Source organism: Sceloporus occidentalis, unplaced genomic scaffold (assembly GCF_023333645.1).
Source record: "Sceloporus occidentalis isolate IW3139 unplaced genomic scaffold, rSceOcc1.0.p SCAF_127, whole genome shotgun sequence".
Lineage (NCBI taxonomy): Eukaryota > Metazoa > Chordata > Lepidosauria > Squamata > Phrynosomatidae > Sceloporus > Sceloporus occidentalis.
The window spans coordinates 1,999,430-2,021,446 of record NW_028317107.1 but is presented as its reverse complement, the minus strand read 5'-3'; the positions used below and the strand labels follow the sequence as shown (position 1 = coordinate 2,021,446).

Sequence of the window (22,017 nt, the reverse complement as noted above, 5' to 3'; positions counted from 1 at the left end):
AAAAACACAAGAAGGTACCTGGGTCTGGGGGCCCTGCCTGGCTGCCCCTGGGTCTGGGGGCCCTGCCTGGCTGCCCCTGGGTCTGGGGGCCCTGCCTGGCTGCCCCTGGGTCTGGGGTCCCTGCCTGGCTGCCCCTGGGTCTGGGGTCCCTGCCTGGCTGCCCCTGGGTCTGGGGGCCCTGCCTGGCTGCCCCTGGGTCTGGGGGCCCTGCCTGGCTGCCCCTGGGTCTGGTGACCCTGCCTGCCGTGTTTTAGATGCAGCCATGTGTGTCCGGAGCGGCCCTCTGCCATGGACCTGTTCGAATGTTTTAGCGCAGAGTAATGGACGCTCCTGGATCGCAACAATGTTGGAAAGAGATACTTTGTGGCGAAACTCCTGTATGGAAATTACAGCCCCGTATTATATGCTGCGATAATGGGGGGGTAAATCTGCTGGTTGTGACTGTTAGAGGGGCTCAGCAGCTTTACAGGTTAAAGGCTGGCTTTTGACGGCCAGGTTTATCGAGATTCAGGCGTCAGATCTTTGCTACGATTGGCGTTATTAACTGCCCGTCTCGAACATGAAGCCAGGTAAATGGTTAAGTGCGGTTATCTTGTCTCCGATCCCGGGAGCCGCCGGTACCGCAGACAGAGGCTCGACGGCTCGGCGGGCTTCATACCCTCCCGTTTCCCTGTGCATGTTCCGGCCAGTGTGGGAAATGCAGTCGTTATGGATACCGCCCGGTGATTCCAGGCGATGCTTGAAACAATAACTAGCAGGGATACAATGACCCCGAACCCGTCTTCCGAGAAGTCTTTCCAGTAACTGGCCAAAGGCTTTCCCCAGTGTAGGAGCTGTTACTGGTTGGGATCATCGGAAGCTGGAAGCTGGTCCTTTTCTTCTTCCTGCAGACTGAAGAATTGCCCTGGAGCCCCATGGGGCAAACGCGGGGCATCCCCAGGGGCTAATCAATACAACTGATGATGGACATGCCTATCAGTCTGTCTCGGGAATCTTGGTTTCAAAACCAGTACTTTTGGGTCCTTTGGGAATAACTTTTAGAAATACGAATATAGTTCGAGGTATTGGTTTCCATCAAATCTCCCAAAACTAGTAGGCTTTTTGGTGGAAGATGTCTGACGGCAGTTAAATTTGGCAAAGTTTCCAAACCTGTTCCCGAAAATTCCTTTTATAAATATGTTAATACGTTGGTTAAAATCAGAACATCTCTCATGAGCCTGTTATAGGTATTATTTATTATTAATATTATTATATTAAATAATCTTCAGCTATTAATGGATCATTCTGTAGTTTGATAAAATACAAACTGGGTTTCGACGAATAATCTCTGTTTTCCAACCTTTTTGCTGATATTTTCCTGGAAGTTTTTTTTTTTTTCCATAAACTTTTTTTCTTTGCAGGTTCTATGGTGGCTGCCTCTGAAATGGGATGTCGATCCCACCTGGGGGCCATAAAGACTGTGCTTCAGGACCGCCGCAAGCAGAAGTGATCTAGAGCCTGGCAAGATGTCTGCGGTGGCCCCGGCCGCGCAGGCTCCTCAGGGGCCTGTCAACCAACCACCTCCAGAAGTCTCCAACCCCAACAAACCCGGCAGGAAGACCAACCAGCTCCAGTACATGCAGAACGTAGTGGTGAAGACCCTCTGGAAACACCAGTTTGCATGGCCCTTCTACCAGCCCGTGGACTGCATTAAATTAAATCTACCTGTAAGTCCTCCGTAAACTTCCAAAAATACCATAAACACATTTGCTTAAACCAATTTATTTAATTTTAATTTTTGTAGTTCTTTTACACATGATCACAATAAATAAGTCCCCAGAGCAAGACTATAATGGTCAATAATTAACCCTTTCCAACCAACTGGGCTTTTCTGAGCCGAGATTCCGCCAGCTTCATGCAGCGAGGTTTATTTAATCGCATTAAACGCGCCCGGTCCCCCCCCGCGCGCACCCGTCACCGGTCACCGGTCGTCCAGCCCATTTCTAGTAAAAACGTCTTATTATTATTATTTTAATATTTTGTTTTCTTCCTTTTTGTGTTTTTCCGGCAGGACTACCACAAGATCATCAAGAATCCGATGGACATGGGAACGATAAAAAAGAGACTTGAGAATAACTACTATTGGAGCGCAAACGAGTGCATGCAGGATTTCAACACCATGTTTACAAACTGTTACATCTACAACAAGGTAATAAATCCGCTTACGGAGAGACGGCGGCGCCCACGGGATGGGGACAGAGGTTCATTTTGACTTGAATGTTTATTGGTTAGGAAGAAATAATCCCGATATGATCCTTATTTATCTGATATAGTGCCGTCGTACTCCGCAGCGCCGTACAGCAGCTTCGTCTCGTCAGCCATAGCTGCGTCGTTTTAATTACAGCCGGCAGCCTCTTTATGTCCCGGCTGAACCCAGATGTTTTGAACATCTGGTCTCCGCGTTCTCGCGGCCGGACGCCACACCTGGCTCGTCTTTTAATAGACCGCAAAGTTCAGGACTTTGTAACGTGTCTGTAAAACGCCTTGTAAAATATCTGCTATAGTCTGCCCCGCCAGCTTCCCTGTTCACGGGATTAAGGGTCTCCCCATGAACATACGTGTTTATACTCTTGGGGACGCCAGGTATGGCTTATCCTCCGGCTGATCCCAGGTTCTCAAACGTTGGCCTCGGTTATGAGATTCTGGCTAACCGGCCGCTCTTTATTAGTCCACAGATGACATCGTGTTAATGGCCCAAGCCTTGGAGAAGATCTTTCTGCAGAAAGTAGCCCAGATGCCTCAGGAAGAGGTTGAGTTGTTACCCCCAGCTCCGAAAGGTAAAGGACGGAAGCCCACAACCCCGCAAAACCCAGGTAACTAGTCCTAACCGTCTCGTTGCCCATCGCTACGTTAGCATACAATGCAGTGCTGTGCAGAACGACACAAAAAAGGCATGGGAGAGATTTCTATTAACTCTTAATACCCAATACACAAGTGATGGATCCTGGAAAATAACTAAAAAAAACCTTGGTTTTCAAAGCAGGTTTGAGCAAACAATTTGCATTAATAATTTTCTGACCTCAAGGTGAATTCTTTAGCTAATTTTGTAAATTAAATACCAGATGTTTCCATTTCGTTTGCCGTTTGAGCTTCTTGCCAGTAGGTGGCAGTATTTTATAAATATATATATATATAAAATACTGCCACCTACTTTATATATTTATATTTTTATATATATATATAATTTATATGGGAACCTATTACAAAGCAGGCTTTCTCGTGCACAACTACCATGAGTCTGAAATCAGTTGTTCAGAAGAATATGAGCCTTCACTTATAACGCTTACTCTTTGTAGCTCCAGAACCAGAGGTCCAAATTGAAAAACCCCCCTCTCCGAAGCCCGCGGTGGTCGAGCGCATGGCGAGCAGACGAGCCGAACCAGCCGCTGAGCGTCGGCGGGAGCGTTTCAAAGGTTTGATACTTTCAGCTGAATCTTCCAACTTCCGACCACAAGTCTTTCCCCTAAAATAAAACCTAATTTACTCCAAAGTAACTAAGTAGCCCAACAGTTTCCTTTGTGCGTTATGCCTCCCGTAATATTAGCAATATTTTATCTGTTTTTTCTGTTTGTTTGTTTGTTTTTTTTACCCATTACTTTTATGTTTTTTGTTGGGAACGGGAGCGTTCCATTGGTCACAAAGTGCTGAGGCTACCAAAAATCGTACAGGTGGTGTTTGTACAGAGCGCCCGGCGTTACTAATCATAATACTCTGGCATTATAAACCTCCGGCTATTATTATTATTATTATTATTATCCTTTATTTATATAGCGCCAACAGTTTACGCAGCGCTTAATACAATACATAAATTCAAGGGATATGACAAGACAAGAATTGACAGACTAAGACAAACCGATACATTTGGTGGAGAGAGCCCTGCTCGCAAGCTTACAATCTAGAGGGAAATGGGGTGACAAACATAAGGCATAGAGAAAGGGTGAGAGGTATTGTGGGGGTTGTATCGATGACAAGGAAGTTCTAGCAGCTAAGATGGCGCGGCTTCTCTGAAGAAGTGGGTTTTTAGATGTTTCTTGAATGTCGGGAGGGAGGGTGAATTCTGAAGGTTCCTTGGGAGAAGATTCCAGAGATATGGGGCAGCTCGAGTGAAATCTTGTAGACGGGAAAAGGAAGAGGTGATGAGTGAGGAGGAGAGCCTTAGCCCATGGGAGGAACGTAGGGATCGAGTAGGAGAGTATTTGCTAATGAGGTCAGAAATGTACGGAGGAGCAGTATTATGGATGGCCTTATATGTCAGTACCAGGATCTTAAATTTAATTCTAAAGGTAATTGGGAGCCAGTGGAGGGTTTCACAGAGGGGGGAAGCAGAAGAGGAGCGACGTGCAAGGAAGATGAGCCTAGCAGCCGCATTTAGGATAGACTGTAAAGGAGAGAGTCGAGACAGTGGAGTGCCAACCAGAAGAGTGTTGCAGTAGTCAAGACGGGAAATGATAAGGGAATGAACCAGGGTTTTTGTGGATTCTTGGGTGAGGAATGGGCGGATACGAGAGATGTTTTTTAGGTGCAAGCGGCAGGATCTGGCGAGGGACTGAATGTGAGGGATGAAGGAGAGGTTTGAGTCAAGGATGACCCCAAGGCATCGGGCCTGGTTAGTAGGAGAGATAGTCGTGTTGTTAATGGTGATAGAGAATTCAGGTAGTGGAGTGGAGATGGAGGGAGGGAAGATAATGAGTTCAGTTTTAGAAAGATTAAGTTTCAGGTAGTGTTGTGACATCCATGAAGAAATAACAGACAAGCAATTGGTAATACGGGACAGGAGAGATGGAGAGAGATCAGGAGAAGACAGGTAGATTTGGGTATCATCTGCATATAGGTGATACTGGAGGCCAAATGAGTTGATTAGTTTGCCAAGAGATGAAGTATAAAGAGAGAACAGCAGAGGGCCAAGGACTGAACCTTGGGGGACACCAACCGAAAGTGGAAGGGGCGATGATGTCTTGCCAGAGAAGTTGACAGAGAAGGAACGGTTAGACAGATATGAGGAGATCCAGGAGAGAGCTGTATCTCGAATGCCTATAGAAGCAAGTGAGTCTAGAAGAAGGTGGTGATCAACAGTATCGAAAGCAGCAGAGAGATCCAGTAGAATTAGAATAGAGAAGTGACCTTTTGCTTTGGCAGAGAGCAAGTCATTGGAGACTTTTGTTAGAGCTGTTTCAGTAGAGTGAAGGGGTTTGAAACCAGACTGTAGAGGGTCAAGGAGGGAATTAGAGTAGAGGAAGTTAATGAGGCGGTTGTACACAATCCGTTCAAGCAGCTTAGAGGTAAAAGGAAGCAGAGAGATAGGGCGGTAGTTAGACAAACAGACGGGATCTGAGGAAGGATTCTTTAGAATTGGTGTGATTAGCGCATGCTTGAAGGCAGATGGTACAGTTCCAGATGATAGAGAAAGATTAAATAGGTGGGTAAGTGATGGACCAAGGGATGGATATAGAGACTTTGTAAGGTGTGAAGGGATGGGGTCAAGGGGACAGGTTGTTGGGTGAGAGGAAGAAAGAAGAGTGGCTATCTCTTCTTCGGTTGTAGGGGAAAAGGCAGTTAGTATAGTAGGAGTGGAGAGAGTGGTGTTGAGTGGTGTAGGAGGGAGTTGTAAGGAAGAGAGGTCTTTTCTAATAGTCTCGATCTTCTCTTTGAAGTGGGCAGCAAGATCTTGGGCAGTGAGAGAGGTTTGTGGTGTGGGTGTGGAGGGACAGAGAAGGGAGTTGAAAGTAGAAAAAAGGCGTCGTGGGTTGGAAGAAAGAGAGGATATGAGAGTGGAGAAGTAGAGCTGTTTGGTGAGAGAGAGGGCAGAGTTGTAGGTGTGGAGCATGAACTTATAGTGAGTAAAGTCTTCGCTGGATTTGGATTTTCTGAAATAACGCTCAGCCGTGCGGCAGCACTTCTGAAGAAACCGTGTGGTTTTGGTATGCCATGGTTGGCGTTTAAATTGTCGGGGGTAACTTGTAGTAATTGGAGCTATGGTGTCGAGGGATGAAGCAAGTGTGTTGTTATAAAAAGAGGCTGCTGTGTCTGGGCAGGAAAGGGTTAACATGGAAGGTAAGAGAGGTTCAAGTGAGGCTGACAGTTGGGTAATGGTATTGTCTGGTAATGGCCTACAAGTATGAGGTGAACGCTGTAAGTTTGTCTTGTTAGGGGTTAGCACTGGAGAAAAGGATAGAAGGTGGTGGTCAGACAGAGGGAACGGGTAGATGGAGAAGTCTGAAAGGGAGCATGATCTGGAGAAAACCAGATCAAGTGAGTGTCCCTCGGTGTGCGTAGGGGAATTAGTCCATTGAGAGAGACCAGAGGAGGATGTCAGGGAGAGGAGTTTGGAGCTAGCAGAGTTGTTAGATATATCTAGAGGAATGTTAAAGTCACCCAGAATAAGACAGGGGATATTAGGAGAGAGGAAGAAAGGGAGCCAGGCAGAGAGGTGGTCAAAGAACTGTGAGGTAGGACCTGGAGGGCGATATATGACAGCAATTTGAAGAGAGAGTGGAGAGAAAAGACGGATTGTGTGAGTTTCAAAGGAACAGAATGAGAGGGAGGGAGGGCTTGGTATATTCTGGAAGGTGCAGTGAGGTGAGAGAAGGATGCCTACACCACCACCCTTTCTGCCATCAGGCCTAGGAGTGTGGCTGAAGTGTAGTCCTCCGAAGGAGAGTGCAGCAGAAGCAGTAGTGTCATGGGAGGGGATCCAGGTTTCAGTAAGAGCTAGGAGGTTAAAAGCATGGGATAGAAAAAGGTCATGTATACAAGCAAGTTTGTTGCATACCGAGCGGGCATTCCATAGGGCACAGTTAAAGACGGGAGGTAGCTTATGGTTGGAGATGATAGGAATAAGATTGGTTAGGTTGCGCATGTTGATTGAGTTTGCTGGTTTAGAGTGATAGGAATAGGGAAGACTATGTGGGGGACAGGGGTAGTAGAGCAAATATAGGTAGGTTTCACATATAAAGGTTTAGTGTAGAGGTACTGGGATAGCTTTGACGGCAGACAGATGGGGAGGGATAGGATCTGGAATGCTTTAATAGGGAGTAGTGGGTAGTAAAGGGATCTACCGTTTGGTGCCCTCTACTGGCGTGTTCCAATAGAGCTGGTACTTAACTGTCTATATATTAGAAAACCACTGGGGCGGGTGGGAGAGGGGCAGGGGGGGCGGGCGAAAAATCCCAGTTGATTGTGGGGAACATGAAGGTGGGTATTGCAGGTTGTGAGGGCTGTAATAGAGAGTGTTAAATAGTGTTAAAGTGGACGGGGGCAGTAAGAGGGCAGATATAGGAGATAAGGGGTCAGTGGAGCAGAAAGATAGAAAGTAAAATATAACACACTTAAGTAGTGACAGGCATGACATAAATTTTACCAAATAAAAACAAATAAAACAATCAGTGGAAAAATGCTGCAACTCCCAGTAAGGGCATTCCTAGGCCATAAAGCATAGATAGACAGAGAAAAGGGTAATAGACAATTCAGGCACAGAAACAGGAAAATGATAATAACAATACAGAAAACAATAACAGATAATAAAGGAGATCTCTTGGTCCACTCTGTATACCTTGTAGCAAAGTATGCAGGTTTGCTTGGGCTTCAGTTGATTGTGGGGAACATGAAGGTGGGTATTGCAGGTTGTGAGGGCTTGTAGCAAAGTATGCAGGTTTGCTTGGGCTACCAAAAATCGTACAGGTGGTGTTTGTACAGAGCGTTACTAATCATAATACTCTGGCATTATAAACCTCCGGCTACTAAACCGACCTTCGTTTTCAGGTAGCACCCAGTCTTCAGCCGTCTCCACCATTAACCCCACGGTACAGCTCACCAACATCTCCCCCGTGGTATCCCAGACTCCCGTCATCGCTGCCACACCGGTGCCGACTATAACATCAAACGCAACCCTGGCGCCTGCTGCCGCCGCCGCACCCCCGGCCCCTCCGAACGCTCCTGTTCCTGTTAATCAAGTTGTCCCTCCTGCCGTGCCAGTCGTCAAAGTAAGGGTAATGTTTTTAATTATAAAAAAAAAAAGTAGAAAAATTGAAAATTACACTTTTAAATCTTTTTCTTTTGTTGCACTATTACATTTTTTTTACCCCTTCTTTAGCAACAAAAAGGAGTGAAGCGGAAAGCGGACACAACGACCCCCACGACTTCGGCCATCACTGCCAGCCGCAGCCAGTCGCCCGTCACCCTTTCAGAGCCCAAGCAAGCCAAGGTGGCCAACAGACGAGAGAGCGGTGGGCGACCGATCAAGCCTCCAAAGAAGGACTTGGAAGATGGCGAGGTGCCTCAGCTCACCGGGAAAAAGGGCAAACTGTCCGAGCACCTAAAGTACTGTGATACTATTCTGAAGGAGATGCTGTCGAAGAAACACGCCGCCTACGCCTGGCCCTTTTACAAACCTGTGGACGCCGAGGCTTTGGAACTGCATGACTATCATGACATTATCAAGCATCCGATGGATCTCAGTACTGTTAAAGTATGTCCGCAGATCCTAAAGGTCCTTTGCATGCTCCTCGTCCAATCTCTCCGTCTAGCAGAACAAAGCATGTATGGGTTTTGGGTTCTTTACAAGAGGTGGTTTGGGGTTCGCCAACGCCAAGCAAGGAAGTATCGTTGCCTTAGACCCTTTCGGTTTTAAGTCATCTGGCATATAGGGAGCAGCTATTGCTGTTTTGGGCTTTGCTCTTGAGTCTAGGCGTTGCAGTGATAAATATGAATGTTTTAATGGTTTTTCTCTTGAAAAGCGCGAGTATCACAGGTAGGTCCGGTAAACCCTCCGGGTCACGCACTTTTTAGCATCATTGTAACGATATGAAGCAGGTAACCCACTGTTTCCTGCCAAGGGGAGGGCTGGCAGGGACCACAGTGGTTGGTCTCATTGTAAGCATGGAGAATCGAGTCTCTGTTGGGTCGATTACTCTTCCATTCCTCTGAACCAACGAGCTGGTGCTTTAGGCTCGGAGGACCTGGGTTCTGATGTCAGAACCTCGCAGTCGAGGAGTCGGAACTTTGAGTAGCAGTACTGAAGGTCTACTTTCGCATTGAAGTAACCTTAAACCTGTTTTTTTTTGTTTTTCATTGGAATTCAGTTATTAATGCCTTTTTTAAAATTCTTAACTGTTTTATTTCGACTATATAGCGTTTTTCTTTAAATTTATATATATTTTATTTTTTTTTAATTTTTTTTTGATTCGTCACAGAAAAAAATGGACGTCCGAGAGTACCAGGATGCACAGGCTTTTGCAGCCGATATACGGTTAATGTTTTCAAACTGTTACAAGTACAATCCTCCCGACCACGAAGTTGTTGCAATGGCCAGAAAACTTCAGGTAATGAGAGTTGGTGTTGAAAGAAAAATGTAGTGTTCTAATTTTTTTAAATGTTTGAAAAAAACTTATTAATGTGATTTATTTATTTTTATATATATATATATATATATATATATATATATATATATATATAATTTTAATTCTTTTAAATTTCATTTGAAGCATTTTTATGGTTTTGATGGTTGTTAAACGTGAAGCATTACGTCCAACAGGATGTCTTTGAAATGCGATTTGCTAAAATGCCGGACGAGCCCGTGGAGCCCCCCGCGCCTCCTCCCACCGCGGCCCCGGTGGTCAGTAAAAGCACAGAAAGCAGCCACACCAGCGAGGAAAGCTCTTCAGACTCGGACACGTCGGACTCCGAGGAAGAGCGAGCCACGCGGCTGGCCGAACTCCAGGAGCAGGTGAGAGAAGACACCGAGGTGATTTAAAGCAAAACTGCCCTTGTGAAATGTTATTTACCATATAGAATTCTGTAACTGTAGAACTTTTATAATAATTCTCTTTTTCCGTTATATAAAACCATTTTTTTTATCCTCTTAGGAGGCGATAGATTTTTCTTGTTACTTGACACGTGGTTATGTTTGTTCCTAAAGGTGTTTTTTGCCAAGAAAAAAAAACCTGCGCAGACCTGAATGCCGTCGCACTATAATTGAGTAAATACCCCAGCAATTGCCTTTAAAATGCGCGGCAGACCCTGAGCTTATGGGTTATGATGTCGGCCAAGATGGTGTTACCTCGGATCCCGGTCGAAAAAAAATAGCTCTCTTTGTGTTGTGCTTATTGGCAACCCTTACGGTTGCCATCTCTTTGGGCAAATATACGGACAACATTGATTGCCCCTATTTGGTCACCGTTTGCCCGGAAGCAGCCTTACGCTGTTGTATTGCCACTCAGTCAATATTTTGTCTTTTACTGCTGGGGATGATTGTCTAAGAGCATCAGATATTAAACTATGTTTGATTTAGCACAAGATGTTCTGCTAGCATGTGATTTATTTTTTTTTTACAGGAGGTTATTTTTTCCATAAGATTTGGTACAATTTTTTTTTTTATTTTTTTTTTTAGTGGCCGCAGTATTGAAACAAAATATTTTTTTCAATGTAGCCAGGCGTGTTAAGATATATTTTTGTGGTGTCCTTATCAACAGAAATTTTCACCATCAGTTTCTTTTTATTTGGTTATTTTGTGATGTTGTTTTCTCGGTGTCGGGGGTGGGGGGGTTTGTCGGTTGTACACACCGTGTCACTGAATGTCTTGGTCCCGTTTTTCGACAGCTGAAAGCGGTACACGAGCAGCTGGCTGCCCTGTCCCAGGCTCCAGTGAACAAACCAAAGAAGAAGAAAGAGAAAAAGGAGAAAGAGAAAGAGAAAAAGAAAAAAGAGAAGGAAAAGGACAAAGAGAAAGAAAAGGAAAAGCACAAAACGAAACCAGAGGACGACAAAAAGACGAAGCCTGCTCAGGCGGCCAAACCCGTCCCACCCAAAAAAGCTCCTGCGAAGAAGGCAAACAGTACGACCGCATCCACCACGTCTACCACCGCCGCCGCCACGGCAGCTCCCAACAGGTGTGTGCTTGGGTCCAGATCATGCGTGTTGTAAGGTTTCTTTTCCTCCACAGTGTAAAGAGTCCTGTTGGCCATGGGCTTGGGTACAGTTGGTGTGGCTAGAGGAATATGGAGACCGTTAAACCCTTCAAGGCCTTCAGTATGTTAAGTTTTGGTCCTAAGCCAAGATAGACAATCATATTCTCAATGTTTTCTTGTTTTTCTTTCTTCCAGCAAGCCCCCTAAAAAGGGAGGAAAGCAGCCCCCAACAGCCCCCTACGATTCTGAAGAGGAAGAAGAGGGCTTGCCCATGACTTACGACGAAAAGAGACAACTCAGTCTGGATATCAACCGGCTCCCGGGAGAAAAACTGGGTCGGGTCGTGCACATCATACAATCCCGGGAGCCTTCCCTAAGAGACTCCAATCCCGACGAGATTGAAATTGATTTTGAGACTTTAAAGCCCACCACTTTGCGAGAACTGGAACGATACGTCAAGTCGTGTTTACAAAAAAAGCAAAGAAAACCTTTTTGTAAGTTTTTGAAAACTTTGATGCTTTGGAGGAGGTAAAAACCCCCCAATTATTTAGTATCAGTATTGAATCGTAAATAAAACTTATTGTAAACTTCGTAATTTTTTTTTTTTATAGTGAGTAAATCCCTTTTTCCTGATACAAAGTATCAAATGATTACCGTGAGGTGCCGGTGGTTTCCATCAGGGTAGATACAGTTATAGTGAGATAGTTGTTATAGTTGCTGATCGCCGATCTTCCCTCCCCACAGCGTCGGGAAAGAAACAAGCTGTAAAGTCCAAGGAAGAGCTGGCTCAGGAAAAGAAAAAGGAGCTGGAAAAACGACTCCAGGACGTGAGCGGCCAGTTAAATAACAAGAAACCAACAAAAAAAGGTACCGTCTGCAAATCTGGTGTATTTAATAAAAAGTTATCCGCTTTACTATCGCTTCTGGCTGCACCTAGAACGTCTACGATGTGGTTTTCTCCCTGCAGTAGACTTTTGAACGTATTTGCAATGTAACATAACACCATTTTGGGCAAATAAATAGTGTTAAGATTGTTCTTGGATTGTAAACTTATATAAGTGTGTGTGTGTGTGTGTGTGTATATATTAGTATTTTCTCTATTATAAGAAAACCAACCAAAATGAAATGATCTTAATGAAAGAAGAGGCCGGAATATATGACAACTCTACAGCGCTCCCTGTTTCTGTTTCAGAAAAATCGAGCTCGGCAGGCGGTCCGTCGCGGCTCAGCAGCAGCAGCAGCTCGTCGGAATCGGGCAGCAGCAGTTCCAGCGGCTCCAGTTCAGACAGCAGCGATTCGGAGTAAATTTTAACTTTTCTTTGAAACGGACGGACGTTGTGCACACAAAACCAGTGAATCCGGTCTGAGGCTTATTTAACACTTCGTTGGTGTGCCGTTTTAAATAACTAAAAAAAAAAAAAAAAATAAATACAAATTTTATCTCCACCATTTTTTTTTTTTTTATTTAGAAGAAGAAGAAGAAAAAAAGATAAAAATGGCTGAATTTTTCTGAATGGCAAACAGACGTCGGCAATAACCAGCAATGCTAAAGACGCTGTTGCCGTGATTGGATTTTATAAAGGTTTACATTGCATACACAGGAAAAAAAAATATTTTACAATTTGTATTTATTTTAAACATTTTTTTTCCCACACTGTTTTTTGGCCTGAAAGAAGTTTTAACTGAAGACATCGCTGGGTAGCCCTCCAGCTGAAGTCTCCCTCGATTTTAATTTTAGCCCCGAATTACTAAAATGATCTTATGTGTACTTTCTCAGACGGACGATTTGCCTTGTAACTCTCATCCTTGCGGAACTGATTAGCGCTATTACACGTTTACGGACAGTTGTGTGCTTACTTGGTTGGTTTTTTTGGGGGGTTTTCCCCTACGTTTAAGTGAAATATGGACAAACTGTGCACAGGACACTTGTAGGTAACAGCTACAACATAAAAATACTAATATAAGTTGCTGTTTGGGTGGAATTGTGTTCTCTTCCATGTTTTACTCATTTTCCCCCTAATTACCTCAAAACAAACCCTTAATTGTATAAAGCTTTTCTATTTTTTTTTTTTCTTCCTCCCCTATTTTTATTTTATCATTTTTTTTGTAATTTTTTTTTTTTGACGGTCCAAATTAATTCCCCCGTTCCACATTCCGCTAGCCTTTCACCTTCATTTTAGGGGCGCGAAACCATTTTGTTCTAGAACGGTATTTCTTTTTCAAAAGACGTGCAGCGACAAAAAAAAAAGTTTGAAAATTCTGTAAATTGAGGAGATAGTGGAGTTTTTTTTTTTTTTTTAATTTAAAAACAAATGTTGAAAATTTTACATAGTAACAGCGATGCGTTTCTACAAAAAATGGCCCTCTTAAGCTTTTAGTTATTAATGAAATTCGTTAATTTGTTATTTTAAGTTACTTTAAACATAAACAGACCCAACCGGATTTTAGACGATTCCATAATTTTAGCTCATTTAAAGCGGGGTACTCTTTTAACGTTATGTTTCCAACATTCAATTATAACGATTTCTGATTTATTTGGAAAATATTACTTATATTCACTAAAAATATATATATATATTGTTTTTCTTTCATGTTACAGGCATCAGATGGTACATTTAACATCATACTGATTTCGGTGCTAATATTTGTGATAAACATAAAGCTTTTTTTCCAGCTTCTTTTGTTCATTCTAGCAAAATCTGGAAAATTCTCCAAACGGCTTATGCTTGCATTTTTTGTTTTTTTTGCTTTGTGTATTTAGATTTTTTTTTTTTTTTTTTTTTGCTGCCGGTCCTCATTTGGTTCTGTACAGTTTATAAGATTCTACCCCCCCAAAAAAACTGCAGCAAACTTTATAAATATATAAATATTCATTTTTTTGTATTTTGTCACAAATGTGTTGGTGGAACTCAAAGTAGTTTACTAACAGGGATTTCCCGGTGTAACGTTTAATGTATCGAGGCAAAATGTATAGATTTTGTTGCATTTTATTGTATAATATGCAGAGGTTTTCTTTCTTTCTTGGTTGTTAAAACTTTTTTTTTTCTTTCGTGTCTTTAGTATAAAAAGTACAACAGGCTTTGCCAGATTTAAAGGGATTTTGGGGAACATTTTTCTGACAATTATATATAATTTTAAATGTTTTATCTCTTTTTAGTACAATACTGTTGCTCTGTAGTGTTTGTCTTTGTAAGCCAGAGTTTTTAGTACAGCTTCGTTCAAAATTGGTTACAACATACAAATGAAAAATATATATTTTGTGGGTTTTTCTTTTTTTTTTTTAATCTGTCTCCTTTAATTTCCAAGGTGTTAGAATCTGTTTTTATTATGCCTAAAATTGTGGCTAGGGACAAAAATAATAATGGTCATATTAAAATACAGTAAAAACACAGCTTTTCCGTATTATAAGTTCTATATAAACTTTGCCATATTACGTACTAACCAAGCTATGAGAGAGCTGATACATCCCAGCGGGTACCTATAGCACATATTTTAAGGAAGAAGAGTTGTGTTAGCAATTTTTTTTCCCCCTAGGTTTTAAAGGAAATGTTTGAGCCGCTGCTCAGTGGTTCGTATTAATAGCCCTTAAAAAAAAACCCAATTGCAATTTCTAATGAATAAAAACTGTTAAAATTGTTCCATTCAGGCTAAGGCCTGGGTAGTTTTGTATAGATGCTAGCTTGCGGAGTTGGATGATTCGGCCTTTTTCCCTATTAAGCCTTTTTCCCTCGTATTTAGGGACCTATGCTTGTAAAGTGACAAATTGGGAGGTTGTCGGTTTATTTAACTCTTGGCAAAGTATAATGGTAGCTCTATATATATTCATATTCATTCAAAAGTTGGGGTCACTTAGAAATTTCCTTTTTTATTATTATTAAAGAAAAGCAAATTTGTCCATGAAAATAACATGAAATGGTGAAATGGATCAGAAATCCAGAGCAGACGGGGTTAATGTTGTAAATGATTATTGTAGCTGGAAACGGATGATTTTTTTTTAACGGCATCTCTTCATAGGCGCTCATCACTCTTTATCACTCCCATCGCTCCTGTGTTCCAATGGCCCTTTATCACTCCCATCACTCCTGTGCGCCAATGGCCCTTTATCATTCCCATCACTCCTGTGTCCCAATGGCACGTTGTGTTCGCTGATCCAAGTTTACGTTTAAAAGGCTTCGTTAGCAATTGTTACAGCTAGAAATGTCGATTTTTACCATGAAAACAGCTGAGTGACCCCAAACTTTTGAGCAGTGTGTAAAATATATATATATATATGGTAATTTCACACACACCTTAGGTCTGTATAATTCATGGTCAAATCTTTTTTTAAGGCTGCAAGATGCATTTTTGTGAACTCGTACCACTTTGCCGAATATACAACAGAATTATGTAGCATTTTTATAAATCCACACAAAGGGTCCTAGAGTGAATTCTGGTGCCGGGACCCTTACTGATAAACCTTAGATTGTTACATAATTACAAACCACGGAAGAAAACACAAACAGAACAGGAAATACCCTGCAGAAAACTCAAAATATATAAATACAATAAAAAAAAATAAAAAATCAAATAAAGTAACAGAATCAACCCCGTTACCGGAAATATTTTCATACTACTTAAGGCTTTTATGCTCGCTTCTATGCCTAAAGTGCTCATAGTCCATAACCAACTCTTTTACCAAAATCTTACAGATTTCAGTGGAAATGATGTCTATAATTTATGTTCCTATATTAAAAAAAACACTTGCAGAAACCCAAACTAGTAATTTACATATATTTTTTTTAAAGTTTTATAGATCGGCTTCCTTTGAACCAGTTGACTGTTAAGAAAACTTTCAGTTCTGCAGGGACTCCATAAAATTATTTTTTCAATTTTTTTATTTTTTTTATTTTTTTTTACCAACAGTTCTGTAATTTTTTTTTAATTTTTTTTTACTATACTGGTTTATCTTTTTATTTAAGAAATCGTGTATATGGCAGACAAATGGTGCAGTGGGCTTATTTTAGTATAAAATAGAATGGTTTGATATAAAAAATATATACAGTTGTAACCTGAAATCTAGAACCGGCTGTAAATCTCTGTAGAATTGACATAGAGCAGTTTTATGCTGTGTATTTTGTGCACAATTCACTTCCACTATATCTTATTTTTTTATACATATATATCTAATTTTTGTTCTGTTGAAATTAAACCACAAAATTAGGTGGCTAAGAACTAGGATTTTTTTTTATTTTTTTTTTTACTGCCAGTTAGGATTGTGGTTCAATCTGGGGGGGAAAAATGGAATTATTGAAAATTTATCTTCTAGTCCCTATGTATTTTGTCATTTTTTTTTAGATCTGCTCTAAATGCATAACTTTATTTTTCAAAAGAAAATCTTTTTTTTTTTTTTTTTTTGATGTGCATGCAAGTTTACTGTAACTTTTCTGAAGATTTTTAGTGCTGTTTATAGTATATTACTGTAAATGTCAGTTATTGAGAACAAGTCAATGTAAGTAGTTTTTAGCTTGTTTATTGCAATGCTGGCCTCAACACAACAATAAGAAATTGAAAAGAAAAAAAAAAAAAAGTAGAACGTACTCCTTTGATGTTCTGGTAATTATCAGCCTTCCCGGGCATTTTGTTTTTTCATAATAAACTAAAAAAAAAAAAAAAAAAAGAAGAAAAAAGGCCGTCTTATGTTTTTCATTCACTTCCATTTTCTGGAGGCTAAAAATATGGTTACATCCCAAAAATAATTTAATCCCATGCATGTTTTTAGATTAATTTACACACAGAATATATTAAAAAATATATATTATTTGTACTATAATTGAGGAAATTTAAGTTGTGCAGCTTCTAAAGTTGGTCAAAGTTGCAAAAAATGCACCTTTTATAGCGATAAAAAGACATTTTTGAACAAATTGGGGTTAGGTTGGTTGAAAGGCAAAGAACAGTTGTAGAAAGCGGACCCGGGGTTCTCGAGATGCTAAACATACTAAGAAATCACCGACGTCTCTTTAAACAGCCGTTGAGATGTCTTATTGGTGAAAGTTCAAGATAGTTTTTTAATGGGTTAAGTGGGTTCTATTTCAGCCGTGAATGTTTTGCCTAAACTTCAAATGCTGCTTGTCCCATCCAAAAGATGCCCCCCCCCCCATGACTCCATTATGGTTTTGGGAGTAAAGTGTAATGGAAAGTTGCCACCAGCCATTCTAATCCACCTGGGCCGCAGACACCTTGGTCCCGTTGGAGATCATCTTCGTAGATCTTAAATACTTTTTTTTTTTTTTTCTTTCTTTCTGGATAAAGTCAGGATCCAGATGCACGTCCTTGTATAGAAGATACTTATAGGTTTGCACATCTTGTCTGAAGGGATGACGACTTGTGTAGAAAACCAACTTTTTCATTGTTGGCAAAGGTTTAACAGGCCTTGGAGTGACAACCCAAACGTCTTCATAGTCACCCCCTTAGAATGTGGTCTCGACCATTTTGGTTGAATTTGAGCATCTATTTGTTAAAGTGAACTCGACCATCAAGGTGACTCAAATTCTCAACTGCCATCGAGCACGGCAACTGCGAGTTTTACTGGAATTCTACAAGCTGAGTGGATACTCCATACAGTAAATGGCTGGAAGAGACGCGTCGGCGCCGGGCTCCCATTAACATCGGTAGGGCTGCCGACCGTCTCAATGATATGGAAGTGAATTTCGACTGGAGACTTATGAACACCTTGAGATTTTGGCTCGACAGCTCCTTGGCTTCTCGCGAATGGGTGAGTTGTAAGGTTTGGCGAAGCGTAGTTGCGTTACCTCCGTTATACCGGAATGAGCTCTTGTAGGATAATCGCAGGATCCGTTAGAAGTTCAGACTGAGTTACCCGGCAGTGATTTCAGTGATAGATGAACATTTTTTTTAACCTCTCCCTCCGTATCAAAAACACACATTTTTCCACTATTGTCCCTTTATTGAAACGGCAAGGAATACAGCAGCTTTATTACGGTCCCTTAGCAAACCTACACGGCCATTAAATGTCTTAAACTTTAACACTTTGTATACTGGGTGCTACACATTTCATATCAAGGTGTTGGCAGCTACCCTGCAACTTCAAGAATGGAGCCTTTAATGTACATTCGGCTCTGATCCTTAAATCATAAATTACTAAACAGCCAAGATCTCCCAAGACGACTCAAAAACTGGGGTTCATCCCTGTACCGATCCAAAAAATACTGTTGTAGCAGACAGACTTTAACGCTGTTAATTCCATTTCTTTTTAAAAGAATTTAATTTTCCCATCACTGCGATGCCTGGATAATAAAAGGACCCCGGTGTGGGTCTGAGACACAAGAAGCTGAAATGTCCATGAAGGGTTTTGGCTGATCTCCTACAGATGCTCCTTTAGCCTTTAAAATATACAAAAATCCTAAATGTTGACCACTAATTAACGGAATTTGGACCTGGTACGCTACCCCCCCCCCCTTTACTGATGGGATTGGGAGATAAATCAAGGCTGTGACTATATAAATAAAAGATAATAATAATACCACCACGGTGAAGTCTGGCTGGGTTTGTTTCTGTTTTGGTAAAGCAACCTGAAATCTACAATTTTGGCATTTGCAAGGGGAGGGGGGACCTCAGACAATACAAGACAATGCTTCTACCGTGCTGAAAAAACATAAGAGTAATGTAGCGTGTAATACTGTGACAATACATGTACCGTAACATAAGTGCAACACAAACTTGGCATGACCAAAAGTGCTTAAATATCTTCTAACGCGGCAGATCACATTACAGAGCAGAATTTTGATTGTCCGGTGTCTCGTGAAACGCTCAGAGTGTTCTTGTCCCGGACTAATATGGCCTGGTTCCCGTACTGTGAATACCACATGCTCTGGCTGCGGTTCAGATATGTACCCGGAGGAGCCGTCTCCAGCTTCTGCTGCTGTTGCTGCCATATAAGCAGAGAGGCGTCCCGGTACCTCAGTCTGGCGTACCCTTCGGACAAGGCTTTCTCCGCCAGCGGCACTCGCCCTCCGTTCATAACTTTTTTTTTGTTTTGGGGGGGCGATCTTCTAAACACTAATAAGTAATGTCTGCCTTCAAGGGCACATTATGGCTTCACCACAGACTGGGGGGAAAGGTGGCATTATAAGAAAGTCCGGCAAGGGAACAGACAGATGTGACAGATGCGTCTTCTAACGTTCTCCCCGTAGAAACGATGTCACTGCGTAGAAATCTTAAGGTCGTTGCTGTTCATCTCCATGAAGGGGTCAGACCTCGGTTTTCTTATTTCTTCTGTTTGTTTCACGCCGACGGTTTTTGCATCTGAAAAACAAATGCGAAATATATAAGTTTATTATTCTATGTTTAAAAAAAAAAAAATGCTTTTCATGAGCAAAACTGTCAGACTCCGCATGAGACGCTATTAATAGAATATAATAGAGGTGACCGTAGCCGGAGATCTGATCGTTTTCTGCTGAAGTATGAATGCGGCTGGGGTAGATCTACGCGTTATTTGCCCATCTGGTGCCCACATAGGATTATCTGGTGTCCTGTTTGGAACTGGGCGAGCTGGTATTAGAGCTCTAAGTCACCAAGAAAAAGCTCCTAGAAAAGGACATCTGGGGAGGAAAACGGGACACAGTGATTCTGGACGCTTGCGAGGTATGCATTAAGATGAGTGCCATAGAGATCGCTGGCCCTCAGTGCACCCAGGATGTGACTTACAGCCATGATCCCATTACAGAGCATTAGAGGGTAAATGGCTTGCTGGGAAAATGCAGCCAGGCGTGTACACCGCTGTGAATGGCCGCCCTCCTCTCCCGGCCTCGATACGGGTCTGTTTCAGCCTGAGGGCCCCTTTACTGGCCGCATATACTCACCTTCCCCTCACCCAGGGGCCACTCGCCGCACCCGAGGAGCCAGCGCCTCATCCGTGCATCGGCACCGCTACTGCAGCCATGGTAACGCTTCCCTTCTGCAGGGAGTCCGCAGTCAGTCTTCCCCCCGGACACACGGCGGCGGAACCAAAGTTCCGCTCTGTCTGCCGCAGCTGTGAATGCCATCCTGGAATCAGTAATCCCAAAATAATATAAATCTATATTATTATCCTAAAATATTCTATTATGTTGTAGATTGCAAAATGATTAGCATTATAATGATATTTTGTAAAATTATTAAATTTATTATGATACTATATATATTAGAATGAATATTAAAATAGAAATTAATTACAGCAGGAAAGGGCTTTATAAATTAAACGGTGCAACCATTAAAGATGTTGATTTGTTTGGGGTTATGTATGTGTTAAAATATTTATATATTTTTGAAGGAAGAGGTTAATTTTCTGTTTTTACCATTTAATCCTCAAAATAATGTTTAATTCGTTGCACTGAGTAACGGGCATCTCTGTCCCAACAAGCAGCTGACGCTGTTCATTACTATGACCCGCAGGCATTGTTTCCATGGCGCAGTGAACGTCCCAAATTACATTTTTCTTGCACCCACATTTTTAACGCTGTAGTTTGTTGAAACCCCAAAATAATTGTCGACTATAAATGCGGCTTTGGGCTTCAGAAATAAACATACTGTGTGGTTACCATGGCTACCAAGTCTTCCAGACTAATTATTTCCTAAGGTGTTGCAGTCAGGCAAAAATGCTGGCTTTCTGCATTATTATTATTAGCTGTACAGCGAGACCACCATCTGGGAACGGGCAGCGCTGTATACAGTAACAACCCCCCTAGGCTGTATAATGTAACAACCCCCAGTGCTGTATAATTTAACAACCCCCCAGCGTTGTATACAGTAATAACCCCCCAGCGTTGTATACAGTAACAACCCCCAGCGCTGTATACAGTAACAACCCCCAGCGCTGTATACAGTAACAAACCCCCAGTGCTGTATACAGCAATACAACCCCCAATGCTGTATACAGTAATAACCCCCAGCGCTGTATACAGTAATATAACCCCCAGCGCTGTATACAGTAATATAACCCCCAGTGCTGTATACAGTAATATAACCCCAATGCTGTATACAGTAATATACCCCCAGCACTGTATACAGTAATAACCCCCCAGTGCTGTATACAGTAAAATAACCCCCAATGCTGTATACAGTAATATAACCCCCCCAGCGCTGTATACAGTAATATAACCCCCAGCACTGTATACAGTAATAACCCCCCAGTGCTGTATACAGTAATAACCCCCAGTGCTGTATACAGTAATATAACCCCCAGCGCTGTATACAGTAATATAACCCCCCAGCGCTGTATACAGTAATGTAACCCCCAGTGCTGTATACAGTAATATAACCCCCAGTGATGTATACAGTAATATAACCCCCGGCGCTGTATACAGTAATATAACCCCCAGCGCTGTATACAGTAATTTAACCCCCCAGCGCTGTATACAGTAATATAACCCCCAGCGCTGTATACAGTAATATAACCCCCCGTGCTGTATACAGTAATATAACCCCCAGCGCTGTATACAGTAATATAACCCCTAGCGCTGTATACATTAATATAACCCCCAGCGCTGTATACAGTAATCTAACCCCCCAGCGCTGTATACAGTAATATAACCCCTCGCGCTGTATACAGTAATATAACCCCCAGTGCTATATACAGTAATATAACCCCCAGCGCTGTATACAGTAATATAACCCCCCAGCACTGTATACAGTAATATAACCCCCCAGTGCTGTATACAGTAATATAACCCCCAGCACTGTATACAGTAATATAACCCCCAGTGCTGTATACAGTAATATAACCCCCAGTGCTGTATACAGTAATATAACCCCCAGCACTGTATACAGTAATATAACCCCCCAGCACTGTATACAGTAATATAACCCCCAGTGCTGTATACAGTAATATAACCCCCAGTGCTGTATACAGTATTATAACCCCCCAGTGCTGTATACAGTAACATAACCCCCCAGCGCTGTATACAGTAATATAACCCCCAGTGCTGTATACAGTAATATAACCCCCAGTGCTGTATACAGTAATATAACCCCCCAGTGCTGTATACAGTAATATAACCCCCCAGTGCTGTATACAATTGTTGGCGCTATATAAATAAGATAA

General features: G+C 42.0%; 2 protein-coding genes across 4 annotated transcripts; one reads left to right on the top strand and one right to left on the bottom strand.

Annotated features, from left to right (window-relative positions):
- Positions 1-1,505: 1,505 nt before the first annotated feature.
- LOC149281836 (bromodomain-containing protein 3-like) lies at positions 1,506-12,245 on the top strand. Of its 3 annotated transcripts, none has more exons than XM_089498925.1 (12): positions 1,506-1,706; positions 2,051-2,188; positions 2,708-2,852; positions 5,099-5,111; positions 7,802-8,018; positions 8,129-8,503; positions 9,228-9,356; positions 9,569-9,760; positions 10,633-10,886; positions 11,136-11,434; positions 11,685-11,807; positions 12,133-12,245. In XM_089498925.1, the coding sequence occupies exons 1-12, from the start codon at positions 1,506-1,508 to the stop codon at positions 12,243-12,245; spliced, it is 2,199 nt and encodes a 732-aa protein (XP_089355051.1). The 3 variants fall into 3 exon arrangements, with proteins under 3 accessions (XP_089355051.1, XP_089355050.1, XP_089355049.1); XM_089498924.1 differs by having other exon boundaries at positions 11,646-11,807; XM_089498923.1 differs by lacking the exon at positions 5,099-5,111 and having other exon boundaries at positions 2,708-2,859.
- A 6,454-nt stretch (positions 12,246-18,699) lies between these two features.
- LOC149281835 (uncharacterized protein BRD3OS-like) lies at positions 18,700-18,957 on the bottom strand. Its single transcript, XM_089498932.1, has one exon. The coding sequence runs from the start codon at positions 18,955-18,957 to the stop codon at positions 18,700-18,702; it is 258 nt and encodes an 85-aa protein (XP_089355058.1).
- Positions 18,958-22,017: the final 3,060 nt, after the last annotated feature.

What these genes read in the sequence shown, in the direction of transcription:
- LOC149281836 (XM_089498924.1), top strand. Translation starts at nt 1,506, where the DNA reads ATGTCTGCGGTGGCCCCGGCCGCGCAGGCTCCTCAGGGGCCTGTCAAC. An exon ending in ACTGTTACATCTACAACAAG is followed by an intron (nt 2,189 to 2,707) that starts GTAATAAATCCG and finishes GCTCTTTATTAG; the next exon opens with TCCACAGATGACATCGTGTT. An exon ending in AGTACGACCGCATCCACCAC is followed by an intron (nt 10,887 to 11,135) that starts GTCTACCACCGC and finishes TCTTTCTTCCAG; the next exon opens with CAAGCCCCCTAAAAAGGGAG.
- LOC149281835 (XM_089498932.1), bottom strand. Translation starts at nt 18,957, where the DNA reads ATGAACGGAGGGCGAGTGCCGCTGGCGGAGAAAGCCTTGTCCGAAGGG.